General features: G+C 43.4%; 2 protein-coding genes across 3 annotated transcripts in view; one reads left to right on the plus strand and one right to left on the minus strand.

Moving 5' to 3' along the window:
* SREK1IP1 (SREK1 interacting protein 1) overlaps positions 1–18359 on the minus strand; it is a 28344-nt gene extending 9985 nt beyond the window's left edge. The window contains exons 1-3 of the mRNA XM_072137168.1: positions 18202–18359; positions 9858–9905; positions 8501–8647 (exon numbers count right to left, since the gene is read on the minus strand). Coding sequence (XP_071993269.1) covers positions 8501–8647; positions 9858–9905; positions 18202–18214 — 208 coding nt within the window. The 5' untranslated portion in view covers positions 18215–18359. The remainder of the gene's footprint in view (positions 1–8500; positions 8648–9857; positions 9906–18201) is intronic.
* Positions 18192–19972, plus strand: part of CWC27 (CWC27 spliceosome associated cyclophilin) — a 121853-nt gene continuing 120072 nt past the window's right edge. Inside the window, exons 1-2 of one of the 2 annotated variants that reach the window (XM_072137156.1) lie at positions 18192–18406; positions 18517–18619. In XM_072137156.1, the coding sequence (XP_071993257.1) occupies positions 18578–18619 (42 nt within the window). In that variant the 5' untranslated portion in view covers positions 18192–18406; positions 18517–18577. Of the gene's footprint in view, positions 18620–19972 lie in introns of both variants that reach the window. The other variant, XM_072137147.1, reaches the window with a different exon arrangement.

Below are 19972 nucleotides of genomic sequence, written 5' to 3' on the forward strand. Positions count from 1 at the left end.
TGACAGAGAAGGGAGTATAAATCACTAATTACATTTCTGTGTTGGCACTTGGCGATGGGTCTTGGTTGTAGTTTGGGCACTCGGTCTCTATAAAGTTCGCCATCACTGTCCTATACCATACCAATGACTCGCATACTATACCTATTACATAGCAATAGCAGATCTTCAGTATAAGGTGTACGATGTGGACATATAATAACCCCTTTAAAGTCTGGAAAATACGGTATATGAACTTCATGGAATGTTTCTGGAGTTATGTAGCTAGCAGAGCCTTGTGTTATATGTGAATTTTACGCCAAGGGAGACAATGTAGGTGTTAAAAAGGGAAATTAGCTTTAAAGATAAAACACTTGTAAAGCAGCTTCTGCCACGAGAGCGGAATTAGAGGCAATTAATATGTTACTAGTTTGAGAGGAAATTAAAGTGAAAATGTTGATGCAATGTACTTATAAATCCTGCAAAACCCCCTTCCCCCAACCTGCAAAAATCTAGACATCAGATCAGGATTAGACACAATAATTGTACGTAATACCAGTACGAAAAGAAGAATATCTGAAAATCAGATAAAGATTCCAAGCGCACAGTAAAGCCTGGATTACAGCACACACACACACACCATCTCTGTGAGTAAAAATTACTGAATTTTGTTGGGGGGGGGGGGGGGGGGGTGTTCCTTCACAATGTAAAGCTACAGCATGGAGGCGCTCTGAAAATGCTCACCAGGGCCCTTCTGGCTCATTAGAATAATTATAAAAGTTGATTTTAGAGGGAAAGCGGCCATGGATAACATATATATTAAGATTACCAGTCATGGTGCCTGGATCTAGGAGTAAGTGTCCCTGGTTTATCATGATGGTAGATTTACACTCACCGGCCACTTTATTAGGTACACCATGCTAGTAACGGGTTGGACCCCCTTTTGCCTTCAGAACTGCCTCAATTCTTCGTGGCATAGATACAACAAGGTGCTGGAAGCATTCCTCAGAGATTTTGGTCCATATTGACATGATGGCATCACACAGTTGCCGCAGATTTGTCGGCTGCACATCCATGATGCGAATCTCCCGTTCCACCACATCCCGAAGATGCTCTATTGGATTGAGATCTGGTGACTGTGGAGGCCATTTGAGTCCAGTGACCTCATTGTCATGTTCAAGAAACCAGTCTGAGATGATTCCAGCTTTATGACATGGCGCATTATCCTGCTGAAAGTAGCCATCAGATGTTGGGTACATTGTGGTCATAAAGGGATGGACATGGTCAGCAACAATACTCAGGTAGGCTGTGGCGTTGCAACGATGCTCAATTGGTACCAAGAGGCCCAAAGAGTGCCAAGAAAATATTCCCCACACCATGACACCACCACCACCAGCCTGAACCGTTGATACAAGGCAGGATGGATCTATGCTTTCATGTTGTTGACGCCAAATTCTGACCCTACCATCCGAATGTCGCAGCAGAAATCGAGACTCATCAGACCAGGCAACGTTTTTCCAATCTTCTACTGTCCAATTTCGATGAGCTTGTGCAAATTGTAGCCTCAGTTTCCTGTTCTTAGCTGAAAGGAGTGGCACCCGGTGTGGTCTTCTGCTGCTGTAGCCCATCTGCCTCAAAGTTCGACGTACTGTGCGTTCAGAGATGCTCTTCTGCCTACCTTGGTTGTAACGGGTGGTGATTTGAGTCACTGTTGCCTTTCTATCAGCTCGAACCAGTCCGCCCATTCTCCTCTGACCTCTGGCATCAACAAGGCATTTCCGCCCACAGAACTGCCGCTCACTGAATGTTTTTTCTTTTTCGGACCATTCTCTGTAAACCCTAGAGATGGTTGTGCATGAAAATCCCCGTAGATCAGCAGTTTCTGAAATACTCAGACCAGCCCTTCTGGCACCAACAACCATGCCACGTTCAAAGGCACTCAAATCACCTTTCTTCCCCATACTGATGCTCGGTTTGAACTGCAGGAGATTGTCTTGACCATGTCTACATGCCTACATGCACTGAGTTGCCGCCATGTGATTGGCTGATTAGAAATTAAGTGTTAACGAGCAGTTGGACAGGTGTACCTAATAAAGTGGCCGGTGAGTGTACTTTAAGGGTTTTAGATCAGTTTTAGGCACAGAAGACCTAGGAAAGAAGGGGTTTGATGTTTAAGTAAAATGTTGGTGCGCCTAAAAAGTTGTTATTTTGGCGCATTAAGCTACCCCAACCAATAGACGGTGCAAATTACAACTGGACAGTCATATATACACTGGCAGAATTATCATCCAGGATCAGACACTGATAAATGTTGTTTGTCGATTTTATCCAAAAGGCAAAATGCTCAACTGGCTTTGTCCTGGTACTAAACAGCGTAAGAAAAGTCCAGTCTGGTATTACTGTAAATCTAAAACTATTATTTGCTGAACACAAAGAAACCATTTCCATATCTGAAGTGGTCGGAAAAACATAAATCACATTGTGAATGCTGTCTCTGGAGGAAATATATCAGGGCTTATTAGATCCCGGAAAGAAAAGTGCCGCCTTTTGTGTGCCAGAAAATCTACAATCTGCTAAAAGAAATGGCTTTCTACAAAGACAACATAAAAACATGAGGTAAAACGGAGGTAAAAGACTGTCCTAGCTGCCCATAGCATCCAATCAGAGTTCAGCTTTCATTTTCCCACAGCCATTTATAAAATTAAAGCTGAGCTCTGATTGGTTTCCATGGACAACAAAAACAATTTTACCTCAGACACATCACAAAATGCCTGACATCAAATTACATTAAAAACTATAATACTAGAACCAAGGCTCTGCCACAATGGGCCTACTGCACCTACGTGTCTTCTGTCCTTCATGTCATGAGGAAACACGATGGAGCGGATGTGCTCAGATTACATTTTGTCTACTTTTGACAAACTCTTTGGGTGTCGGCTTATAAAGGGCGGGGGGGGGGGGGGGGGGAGGTGTCCTCTGCACTATGAGGCCGCGTTCACGTGTTCCGCTAGCGGCGTGTTCATAATGAGAAGCTAGCGCAAAGGGGAGGGGCTCATTTCCCAGGAAACGCATGCTATCAGGTTATCAATGGAAACGCATATGAGATCGGCTCGAGCCCCGCCCCCCTGTACGCTAGCGTCGCATTACTGACGCTGGCGGAACGTGTGCACGCGCCCCGACATGCTTATGCATTAATAACATGTACAAAGGCCACAGTGCACAGGAGTCAATTGTAGCGCACTTACATGAAAAAGAAAAATATAGTAGTGGCTTTTGCCTTTTTGTGCGCTAAAATGGAGGCGATTAATGTCCCCCAATGTGTGTTTATATAGACATATGGCACCATTTCTGCTGATTATATGATTTGTTGAGCTTTTCCTTTCGCTCTCTCTCATTATACGGGTTTTCCATCATAACTGGCTGACCAATGGATGGCAAGAACAGGGGCCAGGGATCACAGATAAAAGAATGGTAATGTCCCCTCACACTCCTATGAGAGCCATAGGTGTCAACAAGACCTTACAGCACTGCACAACCAACATGGCATGTTTGCAAGTGCACATAGGAACAAAGACTTTAATTTTTGGAAACATGCCCTGTGGTCTGACAAAACTAAAATTGAACAGTTCTGAAAGCAGGCATGCCACCTGGAATGTCATTTTTAGGGCGTGACAGGTTGCAATATGCCTATGCTATGTAGGATTTTAAAAATGCTGTTGTCAGCATTCTCAAGCATTGAAATTTATACAAGTTTATTTCACATTATCTGGATTCCTGCCAGCAGCGCGTGGCGAGTCCCCTGAGAGGGGGTAGCTGTAACCTATGTCTCAGTATCCTCTCCTCCCCACTTCTTGTCATATGGATTGAGTAGGCAGGGATGGTGTGGAGGAAGAATGCATGTGGAGACCAAGACACAAGCACATAGACTGCTGCAGCTTCCCCTTCCCCTTCCCCTTCATCCGGACCACATTCCGGACGAGCACAAGGCCGGGTGGAGAAATAAATATGTGCTCCTGTCCCCCCCTCCCCATGAAAGTAGGAAGAGGAGTGAACATCGGCAGCAGCTAGTGAATTGCTTCTATACATGGACAGTTACATCACTGGGTTACACCCATTGTATATACTCGGCAGAGGCTGGGGATGGATGCCACACAGTTGCATCTGTCCCCTGTAGGCTATTATGGCCTCCGCTGAGCATTTACATTGCTTGCTGCGTTTTTCCATCCTGTGTTTCTGTGCAGGCGAATAGGAAGCCTCCATCTGCCAGTATATGAATAGAGGAGCTGTCCTGACATATATGTTGATCCTATCCTAAAACGAGAGATTCATGTAGCCAAACTTACATATAAATGTAAAATCTTATAGATTATAACACATATACTGTATATATAATTTATCCGATGTTAATGACTCCAGAGTGACAGCTGCCTCTTTGTCTCTGGTTCCTTTTGTGCGGAGCTTTTTTTATTTTTCCGCTCGTACAGGTGCGATCACGAGTGCCACTTCCATGAAACTTACTGCACCATAATTATCCGCTTAATTATTCTCAATCCCGTTACTATGAACTCTGAGGTAACGCTCCTTGTAACATCCTTGTTCAGAAGAGGCAGAGTTTAACGCTTTCTCAAGACTTGACCGTGAAGAAAATGAATATAATTCTAGTGCATTATACCGCATTTACAGACATAATTACATTTTTCTGGTAATCTGAGCAATCCTCCTTGCTCCACCGTATACATGTGCACACATCACACTGCATAATAATTAGACGTGGGGAATTTAACACAATTTTATGATGTAAGAGAAGATCATAGACCTTCATGTTATTATTATGTGCTTTGAACAGTGCTGTGCAAATGTTTTAGGCGGGAGTGGGGAAAATGCTGCAAAGTAAGAATCCTTACAAAAATAGTCAGAGGTTTCCCAGAAATCTGATTAACCCCTAAGGGACTGGAAAAAAGTGACAGCATTATACTGCAGCAAAGGGCAAAAAACATTAGCGTCTCGTAATTAGTTCTCACAATCTGTGGGGGTCTCAGCACTACCCCGTGGAAAACCCCTTTAAATTTGACAAAAGAGAGAGTTGTGCTTGTAGCATCCAAGTGGAGGAGGGAGTCCAGTACTTGCAGCAATAATTTATTCCATTACAAGCAGTTGCCATGAGAAGGATATGGATTATAGGCAGATGGTGATGGCTCTGAAAGCCACTGGAGGTTCAATATATGTCATTGGAAGTGCGGCTCCAAGTTCATTAAATAAAGATTCTCTTCATGAAGGTCCCAGCAAGTAACTTTCCACTGTGCCACCTGCCGGGGCTTCAAGATGCAGCTACTTAAAGGGGTATTCTCGTCTGGACATTCAGTTTCATTAATCTGCCATATATAAAAACATTTCTTCACCAAGATCCTATCAAAAAAAAATCTACCTGTGTGAAGATAATTTCTCATAAAAGTAGTGATAACAAGACTGTTCTTGGATACGGCCACCTCTGCTGGAGGGATTGCACAAAGAAACAAAAACGTATATGTGTATATAAAATGTCCGGGAGTTACTACATGTCCCACAGTTGTCCTGTAGCAATGAACGCTGAAGCCAAGCAGTCGGACAGGACTTAATAGCGCATCTGTGGCCATTGCTACCAAAATGTGAGGTGGTCGAATCAGAGGAAGCTATCTCGTTTCTAAGGAACAATGGCTACATTTCTGAGAAATTATCTTCACACAGGAACATTTGTTTAATAACATCCAATTGAAGAAATGTTTACACATGTAAATGCCCAGATCAGAATACCCCTTTAATTGTGTCAGTATAGGAGGAACGGCCGGAAGACTTTCCTCAGAAACTTATGATAGTAGGAACCTCAATCATGTAGGTATAGCAATATGACCTGAGTTTCACATTCCAATTTCATCATAAAAGTGCAAGGTAAAATAATTACTCAAGCCTGGGGTCCCTTAAAATAATTACTCGAGCCTGCAAGAGAGTGTAGGCCAAGCAGGAGACCACAGCTATGAACTATTGACAACTGCAATAAATAACAACAGCGCCATTGCAAGCTCTGCCCCAAACCTCCCCTGTGCCCAATAAAAGCTCCACCAGGAGGTATACTCGCTTCTCTGCAAATTATAAATTGTACACATGAAGCCCAATAAAGGAGAAAATGCAGAATATTATCTCTGCCGATTTTTTTTTTAACAAGACGGGTAGGTAGAAACTTAAAGAGAACCGGTCATCTGCAACCCCACCACCACCACAAAACACACAGTACCTTTTAGACATCTATATGCATGTTTCACGGATGCCTCTATCATTGGGATTTGAGCCACCATTTTCCGAAAAAATATTTTTATTACAGTTATTTTCCAAGCTGGCGCTGCTAACCAGCTTCCCCCTTAGGAATGAAGGAGAGAGGAATGAGGAGACAATTTCTCTTCAGCGAGTCACTCCCTTATCCCACATTCCTTTAGAAGTTCTCTTTAGCCAGTCCCACACAGCCAACGTCTCTCTCAACTCCCTCATTCCCCCCTCCCTCAGAAATTCTCTATAGTCAGTCACGCACTGCTGTCTCTCTCAACTCCCTCCCTGAAGTAGATAAACTTTCATTTTTGTGAGAAAAAGTAAAGTGCTTTGCATATAGAATGCCATTTCCATGTTTGTTCCTATAATAATCTGATGACTGGTTCCATTTAAAAATCATGAATAAGCCATTATGAAACCTAGAGACCCCAAAAAAAGAGAACAAGGCTTTTAGGAGAAGCGAATTTCAGATGACTGCTGGGTACTGAAATCTATTCGATGGCACTTAATAAATGAGACAGAGTCGAGTCAATTTAAAATAAAAAAAAATCCTGAAAGGTAATAAGTTGGACCCGCATTGTACTAATGGTAGCTGAGAGCAATGAGGTAGCATAGAGACAAGCAGGACAGCACAGACCTGTAGAGCCATGACATGGCATAAATGCGGAGCACTTAAAGGGCACCTACCACCACAAATCTACCTATAAAGGTAGATTGGGTGGTAGGTGGATCAATGGGACGTGAGGATTAGCCCTTAAAAAGGGGCTTTTTTGATAACTTTTATTACACATATATTCAAATTTACTTATGCGGCTACTGGGGCGTGGAGTAGCCGCATCTGAGGTTACACGAGGCGGCTACTCCACGCCCCGGTAGCCACTTTACCCCTCCTACTCACCCATCTTCGGCGATCCGCAGAAGAGCAAGCCCACGCCTGTTTCGGAGCAGTGACCGCGCAGGCGCAGGCCTGCTCTTCTGCGCATGCGCAGATGGCAGGATCGCCGGACGAGGGCGCGCAGCTACGCGGAGCTGCGCTCCGAAGATGGGTGAGTAGGAGGGGTAAAGTGGCTACCGGGGCGTGGAGTAGCCGCCTCGTGTAACCTCAGATGCGGCTACTCCACCACCAGTAGCCGCATAAGTAAATTTGAATATATGTGTAATAAAAGTTATCAAAAAAGTGTGGGGACGTGAGGATTAGCCCTTAAAAGGGCTATCCTCACGTCCCATTGATCCACCTACCACCCTGGTAGGTTTCCTTTAATTTAAGGAAATACAACTATATAGACACTTTTCACTGTATACAGAGATGTTCTGCAACTTTCCAGTATAATCACCGAGAAGCTGCACCAAATATAATACACAGTGTCACGGGTAAAGTAAATATCTACATACCGGACTCTTATGCCACATCTCAAATGAAGGATTTCAGCCACAACCCATTTTTAACACAACCCCATTTTAAAACGACATCCCTTTCCGCCACACCCTTTTTCTTGGTGCAAAAATTCTGGCATGTTGGAAAAAGTTCTGTGTAGCTTGTAGCAAAATGGATTCTTTTCCAAGGAGTAAATCTTGTACCACGTTATCCCTGTGGGTCAGTACACGATGCAGGGGTTCAAAAAAGATAAGATAAATGATGCACCAACAGACCCGTTTAAATGGGTTGTATCAAATCTGCAAGTTATCCCCTATTCACAGGGGATAACAAGCTGATTGGTGAGGGTCCTACTGCTAGCAATGCGGATTCTGTTGTCACTAATGGGTGGAGAAGCAAGTTGAGCATGTATACTGCCGCTCCATTCAATAGCAAAGGAGTGTTGGAAATTGCTGAGCACAGTGCTTGGTTATATCTGGCACTCTCAGATGGGAACATGAGTGCTGGAGATACCAGAGTGCTGTGCTCAGCAAGTTCTGCTACTCTCATGCTATTGAATGCTGTTTCACCCTATGGTGAGGACGGGGCCACCATTCAGTGGATTGGCTGGGGTCCCGTTCTTGAGAACAACATCTCAAGACTTATGCGGTAAACATCATCACATGATTTCTCAGACTGCTGGAGCATAATTGGATATATAAATATTAGAGGAGGACAATTGAAGGAGTACAATTGAATTTCTTCAGGTTTGCACAATGCCAGGGGAAATTAAATCTAGTTGAACAGCTCATGCATGTAAATGGGAATGAATAATTACAATATACAAGGTCATAGCTGGGAAAGTTCACTTACTTGTCTTATCTGCAGAGATCGGGGCTTTTTTTCCAACTTCTACTTCCTCCTCGCTATCCTCACTGCTGGTGCTGCTGACATCTAACACGATGTCCCTCTGGGGGTCCACTCGCAGGAAGTTTCGGCATTCAAAGGTCAAGTGGCCAGCTGTACAGGACACAACCATAAGTACCACCACAATACAATGATGATGAACGGCAAATAAGAGGGAGCTCCAGGGCGGCTAACTAGAATTAGATGACAATTTATAACCATCTTGGGTGCTGCCACTTTTCACAAGTTCTTTGTTCAGTGATCAGTTACGGTCCAAGATTCAATTTTTTAAAGAATACACCAGCGTGCAGAGGTAGGGGAAGAAATATTAGAAAAAGACAGAACACATCCGCTCTAGTAGTTACCATGATGTGCCAAGCAATGTGGCAGCAAGGACTGCGCCACCCTGCAAGACAAGCAGAGAACTAAAAGCATGAACCTATACAGTAGAGCCAGAGAGAGCTCCTGCTGGAGCCCCTAACAGTTACTTACTCATTTCAGTCAAAAAGTGACTCATTTGTGACATTAAATGTAGATCTACCACCAGGATGAAGGATTGTAAACCAAGCACACTTACATACTGGTGTGTGCAACTTCTGGTAGGATCGCCCTTCTTGTAGCTTGGGGCCCAGGGGCCCCAGACTGCATTAACCTATATGGGGCCCAGAGGCTCATTTGCATAATTTAATCAGCGCATAACAAGCTACAAGAAGAGTGGGTCCTGCCAGAAAGGGAGCACATCAGTATGTCAGTGTGCTTGGTTTACAATCCTTCATCCTGGTGGTAGATGTACATTAATGTCCTAATCATATCCTACCACCAGGATGAAGGACTGTAAATCAAGCACACTGAAATACAAATGTGCGCCCCTCTGGCAGGATCTACTCTTCTTGTAGCTTGTTATATGCTTATTTAAAAAAAAAATAAAAAATCTTTAAACATTATGCAAATAAGCCTGAGGGCTCCATATAGGTTAATGCAGTCTGGAGCCCCTCAGGCTCATTTGCATTATTTATTTATTTTTTTTAAAGGGCACAAGAAGCTACAAAAAGAGCGATCGTGCCAGGGGGGGGGGGGCACATACCAGTATGTCAGTGTGCTTGGTATACAATCCTTCATCCTGGTGGTAGATGTCCTTTAAGCTCATGAGAGATGTGAGAACGCTTCGAGTAGAGATGTGTACATGGTTACGGGTGAATATTATTTTCTGTTTCCCTGTAGAACACAAGACAATGCACTGCGGTAACAACGCGCCATTATGCCTAGACATACAGTGAGAATTACAGCCATTAACCCCATGTGCAGCAACGTGATGAATACTTACGATATCCACATTTCTTACATCCCGCTCTGATGTTATCTTTGTTTACCCCTGCAACAAAGAAAACATTATATATATATATATATAAAAAATGATTTTTGATTCTGTTTGGCAACAGGACTGTAGATGTTTCTCTGAGCCAAACCCAAGCCATTACATTAGTCGGATGCTGTGAGTTCCAGCCGCACCGTAGGACTAATGTCCTGTACTCGCCCGATGTCCTGAGGATGGCACTTAGTTCCTGCGGAGAGACTGGAGCTCAGCATCACATGAAACATGAGGAATAGAAGGCCAGATTCCCAAAATAAACTTGCATGTATAAATCCAGCTTCTAGTATAAACTTGTATCCCCCGGTTTTCTCTTTAGTCCAGGATCAGAAAAATGGCGCCAGGAATAGCAATTGGCTTTAGACAGAAGTAATCATTTCCAGTGAAAGATGAAAGGCTCAAAATGTAAGAATTAAACACTACTTACATTTTTGACTGATCTCCGGGGACTTCTCCACTGCTGTGCTCTGCAGTGCCCTGCTCCACAGCTCCAGCCAGGGAGGAGTTATAGAACAGCACAATGCAGAGACCAAAGAGCACAGCAGTGTGAGGATACATCCACCTGTGAACTTGGAGCAGCCACAATCCAAGAATATAAACACATTGGGGCTTATTTACTAAGGGTGCTTGGCTGCACTTTTGTTCAGATTTTCCAACATTTTCAGGGATTGTGGGGCATGCGATGGGATTGCGCTGGCTTTCATGCGACACAAATCGGGGGGAGGCGAGCCGTCAGACAATCCGACTGAGCGCAGGATTTAACATTCAAATTGTGACACAATCCAATGCACTTACATGCACCAGGAAGAAGAAGGTAAACTCCAACGGACCTGATACATACAAAGATAGGTCACCCCTCCTCTCTATCGTGCCAGACATATGCCCACCCAGCGCATACATTAATAATAATAATTCTTTACTTATATAGCGCACACAGATTACGCAGCGCTGCACAGAGCACGCCAAATCAGTCCCTGTCCCCATGGGGCTCACAATCTAATCAACCTACCAGTATGTTTTGGAGTGTGGGAGAAAACCAGAGGACCCGGAGGAAACCCACGCAAACACAGAGAGAACATATAAACTCTTTGCAGATGTTGACCCTGTGACTTGAAACCAGGTCCCCAAGGCTGTAATGCTAACCACTGAGCCACCGTTCTGCCCCACGTTCGTGTGTATTTGGCCTTATGGCTTTGTGGGCTACAGAACCAGATACAAGAAACTAAAAGATGTAGCTATAAATGCAAACGCCAAATAAGGCCTGATTCTGTGTTGAGGGCGGGTGTCTGCTGTATTATACAGAGAGGACCGGTCTGTCTCAATATGGCTATAATGACACTGGGCTGTGGGCAGTGAATTAGAAAGAGAACTTGTGTGTTATTACTCTTAGAGGACACATTGCTGACATATCCATTATCAGATCAGAATAAAAGCAGACAGCTCTGTTCTCTGTGTATTTGCAGCAAGGAGACCCAGTGATTAGCATTACAGCCTTGCAGCGCTGGAGACCTGAGTTCAAGTCCCATTCAGGTCAACATCTGCAAAGAGTTTGTATGATCGCTGTTTGCGTGGGTTTCCACTGGGTCCTCAGGTTTCCTCCCACACTCCAAAACATACTGGTAGGTTGATTAGATTGTGAGCCCATTGGGGACTCTGCAGCGCTGCGTAAAAGGAATTAGTATTATTTAGTTGTCAGGTTGTGAATGTAACTTACAGCACGTGGGACTGCAGGAAGACATAAAGTACTGTCGTAGTAAGGCACAAACCAGAAGGAAACAAAGAAACAAAGCGGCAAACTTGACTGATTCAGGTAAACAATGTGATTTTATGTCAAATTATTTATTCCATTATAATTGTGTGTCAGAATCACTGACATGAATGACAGACAAGACAGACGCCGTCCTCACATCATCCATTATTAAACCTTGTAGATTACAGTCATTAATATTAATATCCATGAGAACAGTTCTCATTCACATCCGGCTTAGAGGGAGATTAGAGCTGGAGACGGCTGAATCCTAACACCTTCTGCATAGAATTATCTTTACATTATTATTAGGGGTTTTATGGTAAAGAGATGATATATGGCTAAAATGCTGGACATTTGAGGAAGACAACAAAGACTTTGCATGTTGGGGTGACACGGCCTTCAAATTCCCCAAAACATTGAGGGGAATACGGGATAAAGATTTACAGACAATCCCGTTTCCAAACTTCTGTAATTTTCAGTAAGAAAAGGAAAAACCTTTTTAGATATTTTATCTGTATGGAAGGTATCTGCTAGGTGCACAGGGGGCGGAGACACAGCTGCAGGTGAGCCGCAGGGGGGGCGGAGACACAGCTGCAGGTGAGCCGCAGGGGGGGCGGAGACACAGCTGCAGGTGAGCCGCAGGGGGGGGGGCGGAGACACAGCTGCAGGTGAGCCGCAGGGGGGGAGGAGACACAGCTGCAGGTGAGCCGCAGGGGGGGCGGAGACACAGCTGCAGGTGAGCCGCAGGGGGGGCGGAGACACAGCTGCAGGTGAGCCGCAGGGGGGGCGGAGACACAGCTGCAGGTGAGCCGCAGGGGGGGGCGGAGACACAGCTGCAGGTGAGCCGCAGGGGGGGGCGGAGACACAGCTGCAGGTGAGCCGCAGGGGGGGGCGGAGACACAGCTGCAGGTGTGAACACTCTCTTTATGGACTGACTTATTCTTATTGAGGATCTGAATTATTGAGTAAAAGACACAGAAAAAAGAAAACAGGTGCAGCAGCTGGAACAGCCTGTTTTTTTGCAGAATACAGTCCCATTGATCTCTGTGGGTCTGTTCAAATGTCCATTTTTGCAGTGATGTGCAGACTTGCATGCAGTATGTTTTTCTCACATGTGGACCATGGAAATCAATAGATTCCACAAGACGAAGAAGCAGCTGTGCAGCAGGAGCTGGTGAGCCGAGGCTCTTCTCCAGGCAGCTGTCCCCAAATAATGGCACCAAAACCTTCCTCGATGCAAATTACCCCTGGACACTCCTGTCTATACCTGGAGGGAGTGGGTCTAAACCTTTACACGCAGGAGGCGTGCATAATCAGGAGCGCCAGACGTTCTGTGTGACGCACACAGGAGAGCCCAAGGGTAATTTGGGATCATTTTAAAGGGTGTTTTTTGCTGAACTAGGACAGTTTAAAGTCTAATTGTCATATAATCCTGCATGACTATGAAAATGTGGACCCATAAGGTTGTTTAGTTTAAAACCTGCCTATCCAAGTGGTTGAACGCTTGAACCAGCCATCAGAGAAGCCTGGAGCTTGACATATACGGCGTTTACCGGATAACACATGCCGAGGTAGACAGCATGGGTTAGTAAAGAGAAAGTTGACAGTTCATGCAGTTAGCGAGCGGGTTGGCTAAAGAGTTGGGTTTTAAGAGCACAATTTAAGATTTGGAGGTTGGGTATTAGTCTGATAAGGATTCCAGAGAATTGGAGAAGTCCTGGAGATGTGAGTGGGAGGTTCGAATAAGAGAAGAAAATAATCTAAGATCACTGGTGAATAGACTGAGATAAGAGAGGTAGAAAGGCGCAACATTGTGCAGAGCTTTGTGGATGAGGGTTATTCATTTGGAAGGAGACAGGCAACTAGTGCAGCAACTGGCAGAAACTGGAGGTATCCCTGTAGTGCTTGGTCTTCATAGTCTCCTATGTGTATGCAGCATGTTATAGAGCAGGAGAAGCAGAGAATATTTATACGCAAGCTTGTGGAAATATATTCCATAACCTGTCATGTATGTCATATAATTATGGAGGTAATCACTAGGTCACTGCTAGCAATTACTATAAAGACTACAACATCAGGGAGTCTGCTAAAAACATGCACACAGAGGCAATCTATGTAAGCACATAAACATCTCTGTAATATGTACAGTATATATGTGGCTAAACATTGGGAAATTGTTCAGTAGGACCAATAATAAACAGTGTACAGACACTTTTAGCTGAAAATGAACAAATAAAATCTACCAATCGTATCCTCCCTCTGATTGTTCTGCCCCAGCAAATAATATCTTGACCTGGACTATTCAGGCGGCCAGGACTGAGCACAAGTGATTTTGACATAGTTAAAAGGTTTTCGGGATAAATAATCAGGTCTCTGCTGCAGCATCCAGCTGAACAATGAATACAGCTAGAACAGACGACTAATGGCCATCGCGTATTCTCATTTATAAAATAGCTTTTTTTTTTGTGCAGTTTCATGTTACTTAATAGCAAAATGCTCCAGAGCTTCCTACAATATTTGTACAGATGTAGTTCTTTGTTGTAGATAATAAAAACAGGCCTAGGAAGAACCAGAAACCCACAAAATAGCTGAATTATACAAACAACAAAAGATCACAAGACATCAGAGTTTATGTTTATACAACCGGCTGTAAAGGAGATTGCACGGGATCCCAGGGGCCCAGACCTGCACCAATTGCACCATCAAAATCCATCATGATATCCCTGGTTTATCTTACTCATAGATCCAGGCACCGTGACTGTGATAATCTTCTTATATGTGTTATCCATGGCCTCCTTAGTTCTAAAATCAACTTTTAACATTATGGTACCAAGCCTAAAGGGCTCTGGGGGCGTTAACATAGCCCCTCCATCCTGTGGCTTCACAGGATGTTTCATTCCCATCACTCATAATCTCCCACAGTGTGAGGGGGATACATGCTCCTGAACAACGCAACACCCTGTAGAGCGACAGCACTGAGGGGCTCTGGTAACTCCCCGGGAGCCCTTCAGGCTCATAAGCATCATTTTAAGTTTGGATTTTAGAAGGAAGGAGGTCACGAATAACAAATATAAGAAGATTACTACAGCCAGTGCCTGGATCTATTACGTGCCCCAGGTTTATCATGCTGGATTTTGATGGTAGATTTCCTTTAACCCCCTAACCACCATGTGATGTATTAGTACGGCACACGTCAGCTGTGCCCTCTCCATACAAGGTGATTGTTTTGCAGCATATTGTTAATCCTTTGATTGCCGCATCGGCACCATCATCTTGGCTTAGATCATCGCTCCCGGTAACGTCATCGCAGAATAATGATGCATCACCATGACAGCCTGGGGGTTTTGCAAGACCAGAGGCTGTATATAACCTGGAGATGTATTGTGCCTGTGGCACATTGTGATAGATGATCAGTAAAATCCTCATATACTGCCATACTGTGATCAATCAGACTACCTAGGGTTGAAGTACCATAGGGGATTTGAAAAATAGTAAAAATTTAAAACAAGTTATTATAAAATTCTAATCACCCCCACCTTTACTAGAACTGTTATAATAAATTATAAACATGTAAGGTATCGCCACGTCCAAAAAATGTCTGATCTATCAAAATATAAAAACAGTAAATAACAGAAAAATAGCGTTCAAAACACCACTTTTCCGACATTTTGCAGCATATAAAAATTTCTATAAAGTGATCAAAAGGTTGTACAGTCCTCAAAATGGTGACAAAAAAAATGACACCACACACAGCAATGTACACCAAAGTATGAAAAAGTTTATTTCGCCATCTTCTGGTGCCAATAAGAATTTGTTTTGTACAGAGGATTTAAGTTTTTAAAACACAATGTTAAAACACAAGAAAACCTGCTTAAATTTAGTACAGGCAGTCCCTGGGTTACATACAGGATAGGGTCCGGAGGTTTGTTCTTAAGTTGAATTTGTATGCAAGTCGAAACTTTATATTTTATAATTGAAGTTCTAGACATTTTTTTTTCTTTTGTCCCAGTGACAACTGGAGTTTCAAAATTTTTGCTGTATTTGGACCAAGAATGATCAATAAAGCTTCATTACAGACACTTTACGGCTGATTATTGCAATCTGGGACTATAGTAAAGCTTCACCAGAGGTCACAGTGGGCAGAGGGGTCCGTCTGTAACTATGGGTTGTCTGTAAGTCGGGTGTCCTTAACTAGGGGACCGCCTGTATCTCGGTGATTGCAATGAACCAAAGAATAAACGAGATGTATAATTTGTTGCACACAGTGAAAGCCATAAAAAAACAAGCCCACAAGAAAATGGCGCACTTGCATTTTTTCACTAATTTCACTGCATTTGGAATTTTTTTTTCCCCACAAATCCCAGTACACGGCATGGAATATTAAATACCGTCACAAAGTGCAATTACTTATGCAGAAAAAAAAAAGCCCTTACACAGAAAAATAAAAATAAATATAGAATTTTAAATGTGGAGAGTAAAAAATGGAAATGCAAAAATCGAAAAAAGGCCTCGTTGGGAAACAAAAGAAAAATCTAAATATGTGATGACATGTAAAGATCATCAAAAAAGTGCAGAATAGAAGTGCGGATACCAATCCCCCTTGGTCATGAAAGGGTTAACATAAGCCTCTGCCCGGCTCAGTAGAAAAATATGAGGCTGCAGGTCTTACAAGTAAGTGCGGCTCCTACCTGCAATGTGCTATTCTCTGGTGATGCATTGTGGGGGGTGGACCCCAAGCCAACACCTAGCACAATCATTAGTATGTAATGAAAGGATGGAAATTACTCCGGATGTTTACTCGATTAATATTACGTGTTTTAGAGGACTGAATCGCCCTGATTTCTTTTGCACAAAAAAGTGACACATTGAATACGGATGAAATGAATATTTATGACTTTCACACACCAGCATACACAAGGTTTAGGAAACCCAAGAGTTAAAGAGAACCTGACACCAGGTTTTTACTCAAAAAACTACTTGTCCCTTCAGGTAGGAGATGAAATGTCCCTTCTAGAACTTACGGTATGTAAATTTCACTTGTTCACTTATATAAAAATCTCCCTCAAAGTCAGGAAAATATGACTCTTCTCCCCCCATTTTCACATGAGAAGAGTCAAGTTTAGTGGCAGCAGGGAGAGGTCAATTCAGAAGCCATTATAGGTCCTCTAAACATTATAAATGCAGGTCTCACCTCTAGGACCTGCACCTATTTCAGGAAAAAAAAAAAAGAGTCGGAACCCCATTAACCCCTTAAGTCCACAGCTTTTTCTCGTTCACTTTTTACTCCCCACCTTCAAAAATCTATAACTTTTTCATTTTTCCGTGTACAGAGTTGTATAAGGGCTTATTACTGTGTAACAAATTCTACTTCTTAGGGATGGTATTTAATATTCCATGCCTTGTACTGTGAAGCGGGGAAAAAAAATCCAGATGCAGTGAAATCTGTGGGAAGAAAAAGGAATTACGCCATTTTCTTGTGGGCTTTTTTACGACCTTCACTGTGTGCCCCAGATGACAACTTTGCTTTATTCTTCGGGTCAGTCCGATCATGGGGAAACTACATTTATAAAATGTTTTATTATGTTTAATAGATTTTAAAAAATTAAAACGTTGAAAAAGTGGCATTTCGGACATTTGGGTGTTATTATGCACTACAGGGTTCAACGCCGGGAATAGCCTGCCTCAGGCGCTGGTCACAGCAGGGACAGCAGAGAGCTTCAAGAAGGGTCTAGATGCCTTTTTACACCTAAATAACATTGATGGTTATGTTATATAGAATTGTTTCCCCTAATTCCCTTCCTCATCCAATCCCTTCCTTGGTTGAATTTGATGGACATATGTCTTTTTTTCAACTGTATACTGTGTACGATGATAAACTATGAATTGTTATTATATTATGAAGTAGCTGCGACGTGTAGCCTCCTGTCCGGCTACTCCACGCCCCAGTAGCCTCTTTAGAAAAATGACATATTAGGGTATTAAAGATTTTAAAAAGATATCGGGGACATGAGGATTAGCTCTAAAAAGGGCTATCCTCACGTCCCATACATCCACCTACTAACCATTCTACCTTTATAGGTACAATCGTGGTGGTAGGTTGCCTCTAACAATCAACTTTTTTTCTACATCATGTACATAATAGGCAAATAAGTTTTCCAAGGTGTGAAATGGAAAACAATGCCTCCTTTTGCTACCTTGAAAGGCGGCCTCATGTACATAATGTTAGATAAACCCTCATACACTTTGCGGCTCCTGTAATCCAATGGAAGGTTGGTTTCAACCTGCAAATATGTGTGAACACATCCTAATAAAGTCATACAAAGCAACAGCACAGACTGCAGCCCTGTGATCCTGGGTAGAAGATTTGCTTCCCTGTTACTATGAGTCTACTATGAGATAGTATGAACCAAGTCATTCTCCGGAAGATTCACAGAACTTTCCAGTAAGGAGATGCTGCTTGTGGGCGGAAGCCATTGAGACTACATTATCCTCAGAGCCGGCGCCATAGAACCGCGTTCACACAGAACACCTGACCGCGTCACCGCTCACCTGGTACAGCCATAGAGCACGGCAGTCTTTATCGCTACACCTCGAGCCCCTGCAGAATAATTCGCCCCAGACACAGGAACACAAGACTCCAAACCTCTGTTTCCGGAAGACGAGTTTAGAAGGCGCACAGCGGACGCGTCAACAAAATAGGGGGACGCTTTTTAGGAAAATAAACTTTATTTATATGTTCTGGGGTGATAATCCCGTATGTTTCTATAATTAAGTCTAGCTCTTGTCGTTGATTTCCATTTTTCTCTCTGTATTGTGCATTTGCGTGTGTAAGAATTGGTTTGTCTCCCCCCATTTCTGCCGCAGTGGTACATCCCGGAGTGTCAGGGCTGCACGCGGCAGTTTGTTTTGAAGAAGCCGATAGAAAATGAGTAATATCTACATCCAGGAGCCGCCCACTAACGGCAAGGTGAGGGGGTAACCGGAGCGAACCATTTGGGAGGAGAGGGGGTACTGTGTGTATAGGGGTCTGTATACCTGTACTCACTGCCTCCCTGTATGTAATTGTGCACAACACCTAAGGGCGCAATCCCATGTGTCTTTTTTGTCGCATTTTTAAATGCTTCCAAAATGCAAGTGGGAGGGGGTTCGTTCAAAACGCACATGCATTTCACATGAAATGCAGGCATGTTTTGGCCAAACCGCTCCCACTTGCGTTTTGGATGCGTTTAAAAACGTGACTAAAACACCACATGGGAATTCACAATAGGGCACAAAAATGACAGCAAAAATTTGATATTCGGGTTTATGACTTGTGTTATGGTTGACTTGGGGAGATGGTGATGCTACCATTCCTATTTAGTCAGTTATCTAAATGTCTCAGGACATCCTATCAGAGCAGGGGCGTAACTAGGAGAGGCAGGGCCCCATAGCAGACTTCTGAATTTGGCCCCCACTCCCTCAGAAAATATACATATTTGTATACTCACATATTTATACAAATAAACAGATCTGTTCTAGTAGCTGCAGACCACATGGGGGAAGTATACGGTCAGAATTAGAGATAAGAGATCCCTAGTCCTGTCATTCTGCTCTCCCCTTCCTCTCCCCCTGATATTTTTTTATCTGAGCTGCTGATTCATCCTGTGTACTCTGGAAGGTGTGCCCTGTTATATACATATTATGGCGTACAATGTGCAGCATAATATGTATATAATGGTGCACATCCTCCATTCTTTAGTGTGTCAGGCCAAAAGGTTGGGGCCCCCTGAGACTGTGGGCCCCATAGCAGCTGCTATGGCTGCTACCGCTGTAGTTACGCCCCTGCGTCAGAGTCTGTGTTGCCTATGAGCGGATTTGGTTCGATAAAGTCACTCCATGTACTTGCAGAATTTACTGGACCATACTAGGATCACTGAACTCAACTCAGCTTGTCTATTCAGTGCATCATTTGTGGGTTTAGTCCCAGAAATTCAGCAAGTGCACAGAGAGTCAATCCAAACTTTCATGTAGTCAGCAGGTTTTTAGGGCTCATTTTGTAGCCCGTCATTTGGTTTATCTGTTAATGGATGCTTTGCAAAAATCAGATGGCAAAAAATAATCTGGTTTTCTACAATCATCTAAGAAGGTGTTCAGTCAGAATGTTGATTACGCTAAAATTGTGTCCGATTGCAGTCCGTGTCGTATCAGTATTGTGTCCACATCCGTTTTTTTTTCCACATGCACAAGAAACAGAAACAGATGGTTTGCAAACAACCTGAGGAAAATAAAATGGGCCACATGTGAATGTACCGTATATTGTTTGGGTTTTGTGGACCCATTG

Source organism: Engystomops pustulosus, chromosome 1, assembly GCF_040894005.1.
Source record: "Engystomops pustulosus chromosome 1, aEngPut4.maternal, whole genome shotgun sequence".
Classification (NCBI taxonomy): Eukaryota; Metazoa; Chordata; class Amphibia; order Anura; family Leptodactylidae; genus Engystomops; species Engystomops pustulosus.